General features: G+C 54.6%; 1 protein-coding gene across 1 annotated transcript in view; it reads left to right on the top strand.

Moving 5' to 3' along the window:
- Positions 1–545: 545 nt before the first annotated feature.
- Positions 546–8,722, top strand: part of RHEB (Ras homolog enriched in brain) — a 25,111-nt gene continuing 16,934 nt past the window's right edge. Inside the window, exon 1 of the mRNA XM_012733866.1 lies at positions 546–808. Within this exon, the coding sequence (XP_012589320.1) occupies positions 546–808 (263 nt within the window). The remainder of the gene's footprint in view (positions 809–8,722) is intronic.

The following is an 8,722-nucleotide window of genomic DNA, read 5'->3' as shown; positions in this document are numbered from 1 at the left end:
CCGGCTCAGTAGCTTCCTGTAGTGACGCACTCCCTGCCCAGCTCCCGCGGCGGAGGCCCGGGCCCTTCTGGCAGCCTTCCCGCTGCCCTTGTCGTCTCCCTCACCCCGCTGGAAGGCGCCCCAACACCGTAAGTGCTTGAGTGAACTAGTTTTACTAGGTTATTCTGTCTTGTCTTTGTGATAATATTAACTGCTCCTTAAATTTTTTCTCTCCCAGGATCTATTTTTAAAAATTGGGAAGGGGGTGTGAGAAAGAATAGGATGACGTCAGCCCTGCTTAACTCACAGGAACAAGTGAGAGAATTCATGTGAAAATGTTTTGTGACCTCTTAAGACAGTATCTCACTTGTAGGTTCTGGTGAACATTTGCAATTTGGGGATCTGCAGCTCGTGCCCCCATGTGATTCTCTGTGGGATGTTAGAATCATGGTGAACATGTCTGCAGAACACGCAGGAACTTCCTCCTCGTGCTCCCCTTGGAAAATCAGAATGGGCTATAATATAACCTTTGTTCTTGAAGCTTCCTTGGTGATCCCGACATAGACATGCAGCCCCAGCCCCTCGGGAGGGCCCAGCAGCCAGCGCTGCTGCTGACAGAGCCCTGCCTTGACAAGCGGGTGGCTGCCCCGCCGCCCGGCGCACAGGGCTCGCGCTCCCGCCAGGAGCACGGGCTGTCTGGCCCCTTGTCAGTGAGGGTGGATACAGGTGGAGTCCAGGTGGCCCGGGTGACTGCCGTCTCTGCTCTTCGCAAGCCTGGTCTGTTGACTGCTGTCCGTTCTGGCAGTGACCCCAGAGAAGCGCCTTCCCGGTATCCATGCCCAGCCCCCCAGCGCTGTCCCACCGGTAGGTGCTGCAGATGCTGATGCGCCTGTCCGTCGCTTCTGCTTTTGTGTCCTCTGGAACTTTGAGCAGTGTTCAGGAGAGGACACTTGAGACAGCAGGTGGCACAGCCCTGCATCCAACCCGTCACCGGCCAGCAAAGGCAGCCACAGAGTGACAGCCCGCGAGATGCGTGGCAGGTCCAGCCGACCCACGTGTGAACAAGTGAATGGGTGTTGCCTTCTGCCGCTGCCTTTGGGGCTGGCTTGTAGGCAGCAGTGCGCCGCTGAACAGTCAGGGGTTGCGTGCTCACTGATACTTCTGTCGTCGTTTGGAGACTTTACCTAAAGGTGGTTGCTGCGCTGCATTTTCTTGGCTTTCAGATTTATTAGCTGGGATGACTCAAATGTATTTTTGTCCTCAACTGATTAGTTCTGTCTTAAACAGTTACTAATTGTGGCCTCCCTGGGGGCGCAACAGGTGACAGCGCAGCACTATGAAGCTGTCGCAGCCACTGCAGCTCGAGTTCGATCCCTGGCCAGGGAGGGACCCCAGGGCGCAACAGACCCCTCCTGTCTCCCCACTGCTCCCCACTCTGTCTCTGGTGAATCCTCTTACCCCCCACACCTCTGGCCTGTACCCCAACTCTGTATACATAAATAAAAAAGTCTGTTACGAAATAAAAAGAACCACACAATGTTCAATAAGTGCTCAAGTTTTTGTCTGGCCTCTGTCAGTAAGCATACATTTTTGGTGATTCATGAACCATGTGGAAGTAGCTTTTCCTACGGTGGCGTATTCGGTCGTTTGACATACTGTAACCTCAGGTGACCCGGCAGGGAGTCCAGTATTTACTGAGACCCCGCTGCAGAGAGCGGACTTCTGGACTTGCCTTTCACTGTGCTAAGGACCTAAGTGTGGGGTGCGGCCTTCGGAGAAGCCGCGGGGGGCCGCCCGGAGAGCCTGTGCCCTGCGCCAGCAGCCGTGGGGCCGCGGTCTTTTTTTTTTTTTTTTTTTTTTTTTGAAAGATTTATTTATTCATACAGAACTGGGGTACAGGTCAGAGATGCGGAGGGTGAGAGGATTCACCAGGGACAGAGTGGGGAGCAGAACAAGCAGATCAACGAAGTACACTGCTGAGGGGAGCAGCGGGCGGGTCAGGAGAGGTCTGCCGCGCCATGTGGATCTCCTCCAGGGCAGGTGGGAATTGAACTCGTGCAGAAGTGGCTTAAGCTTCTCAGTGCTGTGCTTTAACCCGCTGCGCCACCAAGGAGGGCCCAGGGTCGCGGTCTTTTTAACGCCAGTTGCTGGTGCCATGCTTTCTGTGACTTTTCTTTCTCTCTGTCTTTTTTAAGATTTATTTATTTGTGCATACAGAACTGGGGGACAGGCCAGAAATGCAGGAGCGGCGCGTGGATTCACCGGAGACGGTGGGGAGCAGAACAGGCAGGTGGACGAAGCACACTGCTGAGGGCCGCAGCGGGCAAGGCAGAAGGGGTCCGCCGCGCCTGTGGGTCACCTCGGGGGTGGGGATGGAACTCGCACTGAAGCCACAGCGTGCCTTAGCGTCGCAGTGCAGCGCTCCGCCCGCCTGTGGCACCAGGGCAGGCCTTTATGGGACTTTTCTTTGTGTGGCTTTTTATGTAGTTGTACGTCAGTGTATGCGTTTGCTTATATGCATCTCTCCCCTGGATAGGTGACGTGTGTGTTGCTTTGTTCCAGTCTGTGGCGTCCTTTTTCACTTTGCTCTGTTTAAAAGAGCAGAAATTTGTCATTTTGAAGAGGCCCCGTTTTATTGGGGTTTTTTTTTATAGTTTACTTGTTCTTTACTATGGGTTTTGTTGCTCATCTGAAAATCTTAAATATGTTGCTTTCTTTTAGAAGATTTATAGTTTTAGCACTTAGCTGTAAAACTGCGGTTCATTTCTCATTAACGTTTGTGTATGAGAAAATGGTCAAGATTCTTTTTCAGTGTGAAACACGGTTTACATGCAGTAAGGTTTGTCCTTCTCTGTGTGCGGCTCCCTGAGTTTGGCAGGCGAGCCGTCGTGCAGCCCCCGCCGCAGGCCAAGGAGCCTCCAAGAGGTGACAGAATGGACTGTCGAGTTCACGCGAGGAAATATCTCTGTAGCCATAAAAGGGAATAAATACCAGCACCTCACACCAGGGAGAAATCGCAAAGGCCTTGTGACAAGTGAAGTATCCTGATGCAAAAACTACGGAACGGGGTTCTGCTTCCCTGCCGTTCTAGAAAGGCCGAACTGTGGAAAAGAGGGGAGCAGAGGGGTACAGGGCCCATCTGGGGTTGACGGGACTGCGCCTTAGCTTCCTGTGGAGATCCTACACTTCTCACTTCCTTTACAGCAGCGCAGGTGACAAAGTTGTCATTGTTATGGTACTTCTAAATTCACTCAGTGGCGTAAGTGGTGCAGAAAGAGAGAGCACCCCCTGACCCCCCCGCCTGCAGCAAGACTGAGGGTAGCAGAGGCGGTCAGCTCGGAGCAGAGCTGCCTCCCTCCCTCCGTCCTACCCCTTGGTCTCGATTGCAAGCATTTGGTTGTGGCACCCGAGAGTAAGCTGGGAGGCTGGGAAACCCACGCCAGTTGCTGCTCCCGCCGCCGATTGAATCAGAATTTTGTGGGGGCTGAGACCTAGGTGTCGTTTGGAGCTCCCTGGTTGATTCCAGAGCGCAGCTAGCTTTGAGAACCAACTTCTGGACTTTAGGACTTGGAGATCAGTGTCATCAGGGGCTTGGTAGGAATGGCAGGTCCCATGGGCTCCACCTCAGATCGAATGGGCCAACAGTCGCTGCTTGGACACGGTCCGTGGGCAAACCAGCCTGCGTTCAGGAAGCCCTGCGTTTTAAGCACCCGGGTTTCAGACTGCACATCGGAGTTGCTGGAGAAATTCTGAAGTGCTGAAATACCATCATTCCCTAGAAATTCTGGTTTGTAGGGGTCCTGCAATGTTGCTCAAAATCTAGGTTTCATTGTTGCGTTCCTGTAGTAGTTAATTTTTTGCCCCCTGTAGTTCCTGTCATTTTACAGAACTGGCGGTTTGACTAGCCTTAGGTGGTTTCTTTCCCCCTCCCTCACCCCCCAAAATTGCTTCAGAAGTGGTAGTCTGTTTGCTTCAGGGGATCCAGTGTCGGATTATTTCTTGTGTGTGAATCTCTGCTTGGTGTTGCTTGTTTAATCCATGGGTTTAAAAATCACGGTCACGGCTATATCCTGTGGGGTACAAGAAATCGATACACGCCCAGATATTCTCCAGTTTACTACAATGGTTCTCTGTTTAATGTGTATCTCCATTCAGATTTAGGTACCAAGGAAGGGGGGTCCTTCACCAATGTGCCTCAGCACCTGGAAACGTGCCTGGCACATGGCAGCTGCTTGATAGATCTCTGAGGAAACAGGTGGATGCATCCAGTCAGGACTCTGAAGACTCAGGATTCAGAAGGAATGAAATGGCGCCAGTCTTGAAACTGAAAAGCATAGCTGGTAGGAAGTAGAGCCAGGAGGGTGAACGGTGGTCGAACGGGCGGGGAGCTGGTCTTGTTCTCCACCGCGAGCGGGGAGCAGTGGTGTCAGTGGGGTTTGACCCACGTGGTCCCCGGGCTGGGCAGGGCCAGCCACCCTGTTCGTAGCGTGCAGTCCGCCTGGAGACGGCCTCCCCGAGGCCCAGTGCGGGTGGCCAGTCTCTCGCCGTTGTCCTAGCCTTCGGCTTTGCTGACGTTTCTTTTGTAAAGTGAAGTGAAAGAGCTGTGCTTCCCCCCTTAATTTCCTCCATAGCTTTCACCTCTACTTATCTGACTTTTCCCTTGAAGGCGCTCACAGCAGAGTGGACACACCTCGTCAGGTGGTGTGGTCAGTTTCCTACAGGACACACAGGGCGCCAGTACCTTGAATCAGTGGAGGAGACCTTCAGGTGGCCGAGGGCCTGTTCTGCGGTGCCCACCTGTGCTTTAAGCTTTTCCCACGTGACAGCAGCAGCTCCTGATGAGACCTCTGTCGTGCTGGGAGCTAAGCAGGGAACATCAGTCAACACCTACCGTCTTGGACTTTCGGGTACATTTGAGCATTTCAGGCGCACAGTTAACAAGCCACAAGAGGTGGCGAGTCCCAGGAAGAAACTCAGAATGTGAGTGTGGTTGTTCTGGAGGCGGGAGGGTGTGAGAGGCCAGGAGGGTGGAATCTAGGGCACAGGGGCCAGAACAGCTTGTCTGGGAAGAGAGCTGCCTGGTGGTAAGGAGAGGCCCGCAGCTGGGCAGTGCCACGCGCTCTGGGGGCTTCTCTCTGCTGTGGTGCGTGGAGGCCGGCAGGGTGAAAGAGCCACGCAGCCACGCAGGTGCCCTCCTCTGAGGGTCGTGGTTCCCAGAGGTGAAATGGGTCCGGGGTGGGGGGGCAGGTTGTCCATACTCCCGCTCTTCTGGGAGTTTACCTGGGTTTCGAGAACTTGCATTTGTTGGACGATATTCTGGTGCACCACGCGCGACCCAGCCACCCAGGACAACTGTGGGGGGGAAGGTGGCCGCGAGAGGGGTCTCAAAGGGATAGAACAGTACCCGAGGAGCCACAGCTCGATGGCGGGACTTTCTGTAGCTGGACTCAGCAGGCACACACAAGGCCAGTGGTCAGACTAAGGTCCAGCAACGGGCCTCAGAGAAAGGGAGCTGGAGGATTTTCACACAGGAGGGGTAGACGGTGTTTTTTTTTAATGTATTTATTTATGTACTCAGAAATGGGTATAGGTTAGGGGGCTGAGGGTGTGAGAGGATTCATCAGCGACAGTGGAGAGCAAAACAGACAGACTGCAATCCACTGCTGAGGAGAGCAGAAGTCTGCTGCCCCGTGTGGGTCACTTCCCTGGCCGGGGACAGCACCACAGTGCCGCACTTGAACCCTCTGAGCCACGAGGGAGGGCCCTAGCTGGTGACTTAGGTTGGGCGTTAAAGATAGGGAAGGAAGGGAAGTGACTAGTATTTGTCTCACCTCCTCAGCTTCAGCCTGTAGTAAGAAATAAGCTGTGTCATCACACAGCCAGTCTTTGAAAATGATGTAACTGAAACGAAAGGAACAGCCTGTTTGCAGTCCACTCCAGGGTGAAGTTCCTCTAAATAGACGGATGACTTCAGTTTGGGTTCATGCTGTGAGGCCTGAAGGAGTTGCTGCCAGTGGTGGTCTGTCGGGATGGGGTGACGGACGTCAGAAAGTGGGGGTGCTGGAAGGAAGTGCTGTCCTGGGTGCAGGTGCAGGAAGAGGGGCTCCCCGTGGCCAGGGTTTTAGGGCGGCGCCGAAATGGTGTGGGGGCGCTCCTCGGTAGGTTTTGCGGCTGAGCCGTCAGACGTGTGCAGTGGCCTGGGAGTCCCAAGAAGAGGTGGAGCTGAAGGACAGTGGTCCTTGGGGTGGGGACCCCCAGGCCCAGGGTGGACTGGCGTGATGGGCACTGCTCTGTGGGAACCTCCCCCACCCACAGCTCTGTGAGGCTGCTGTCCCAGAGAACTGTGGGTTAAGTGTATTCTTCTGTATATTTAGGAGAATATATACAGCGTGTAGCGCAACATTAATTTGAAAACCATGAAAATGGTTTGTGTAGAAAGCGCTGTTTTGCGAGTCACAGTGCGTGACCCCGTCTACAGCCCGTGAGTCTGTCCTGTGTGTGCACGATCCCGTGAACCGTCACCGCGCCGCACACCACCCTGCCCGGGCGTGCAGCCGTGCTGTCCTCACCAGGAGCGCTGAGAAGAAGCCTGAAGGGTGCTGTTGATGAGTTTTAAAGTGAAGTGGCTGAGCTTGGAGGGAGGGTTGGCCGCCGGACCGGGCGGGTTTCCGAACCTGCTGTGGGGGGCACGCGAGCACCTGGCTGGTGCTGCCCGCGTGTTTCAGAGCCCACTTCTCCAGAGGGGATCTGCAGAAATTCTTCTGGGGTGGCACGAGTTCGCGATCGTGGCTGAAGCTTCTTTGGGAGCTCAGCCGTCTACGTCAGGCCTGAACTGGATGTGGAGAAAGGCTAAAGCAGAGACACAGTTACTGTGAAGGAAAAACAGGAGAGACGAGCACATGAACAACATAACCTGCTCTTCATCGACAGTGGTTTTGCAGCGTGCGAGCAACCACAGGCACGTGGAGCAGGCTGCTGTTCCTAGGGCGAGAACTCGGCGGGCCGTGGGGTTTCCTTACCAGAGTTCCTTATCACTTCACGCCGACCCGGGGCAGCTCCAGCCCTGGCCTCCTCGGCCTGGCCTGCTTTCCTAACGGGAGCAGCAGCCCGCTGTGTGGGCGTCACCCCCGTAGCCTGCGGCGTGCTGGGTTCCAGTAATGATCTCCCCTCGGGCAGCAAGCCTAGGGAGACCCAGCTCTGCTAGTCCCACTCTGCTAATGAATAATCCTTTGCTCCCCGGCGTCTGGCTGAGAACTCCAGCTTGCTCCCCGAGGACCCGGGCCCGGGCCTTGGGCTCTGCTGGCCAGGGGCTGAGGTTCCGCAGCTGCCCGGATTGTGAGTTGGGCTGGGCCGTGTCACTGCCTCACTGCTTCTCACGGCTTCCAGTTAGAGGTTCGCGTAGCCCATCAAATACTTGAGCCCCTTTGCGATACCAGTGAGGAACTCTTTTGAATGGGAGGCAACCTTTTTTTTTTTTTTTTCTTTTATTGTGCCTGACTTTCTTTTCAGTTTGAATGTGCCTGCCAGAATTTCACACGCTGAATCCCAAGGTGCTCGGGCCCCAGGCCCCCACAAGGTAGGGTAGGGCTGTTGAGACTTGCCTGGCCGTGGAAGGATCTGATTGTGTCCCTGCCACTCTCTGGGGAAAGTGGGCCCCCTCAGACTGAACCCTTTCTCTCGCTCATTTTTTTAATCCATTTCTTACTTGGATATTATAAAATCTTCTTAGTCCCTTTGCTTTCTTTTTATTTTTTAAAAGATTTAGTTTATTTATTGGCGCATACAAGAGGTGAGGTGCAGGCCAGAGATGCTGGTGGGGGCGGGGGTGAATGAGAGGGCTCACCAGAGACAGAGTGGGGAGCAGACCAGGCGGATCTCCTGAAACTGGCTGTGCCCCGTGGGTCAGCTCTAGCCCTGAGACTCAACCCTGGGCCTCCAGGGGTTCCCCTTTGAATTTTAAAGAAATTTAAATTTTCTTTTTAAATTCTATTCATTTTCCTTTTGAAAAAGGATCTTCTGCTTTCTTCTTGTACCCCACATAAAGCCCGTACATGGCATTGATTCTGCAGTTGTATAAGTATTCTTTTTCTTACTTAAATTTATTTTGTGTTAAGCAGGAATATTCAATGTGAATGAGAATTGTCCTGCTTCTTTAAAGTTTCCAGTTTTGTTTCTAAAAGGGTCTTCCCCTGGCTTCAGTCTATCCAATGGTTCCGTGTTGGCTGAATGCCCGGATGCATCGTTCACATAACTGGGTGTCTTCTGAGCACGGTCCGTCTGACATGGGTAGCGCTGCTGGGCCCCCGCCACCCCTGTGTCGCAGGCGGCCCGTGGGCACGGCCCTCTCCCAGCCACACGTGCGAAATTGCCGCCTTCTGTCGGGCTGCGAGGAGGGTGCCCTTTGGGGGTCTCGGTTTTTGTTTTGCTCGTGTTTGCAGCCCGTAGCGTTCTCAGGTGTTGGCCGGGTCGCGGAGGCCGGTGAGTGGACCCGGAGAGTTGCAGGGGACGTGGAGCTCTAAGCGGGAACCCGACAGGACAGCCGTGCAGCGACTGTTACAGGGTGCCCCCTCGGAAGGGGCGGGCTTGGTGGGGGCTCTTCTGAAGAAGGGACAGTGGAGCCGAGACCAGCATGGCGACAAAAGCGAGTCGTGCTCCGCAGATCTGGGGCGGCCAGAAAAGGCTCTGCCGCCGCCGGGAACGCGGCGGGAGCGGAAGGGACCTGGCGGGGCCTGGGCGGGGGCGC

Source organism: Condylura cristata, unplaced genomic scaffold (assembly GCF_000260355.1).
Source record: "Condylura cristata isolate star-nosed mole 26May11 unplaced genomic scaffold, ConCri1.0 scaffold00042, whole genome shotgun sequence".
Lineage (NCBI taxonomy): Eukaryota > Metazoa > Chordata > Mammalia > Eulipotyphla > Talpidae > Condylura > Condylura cristata.
Note: the sequence above shows the minus strand (reverse complement) of the source record. Positions and strands in the feature narration are given on the sequence as shown.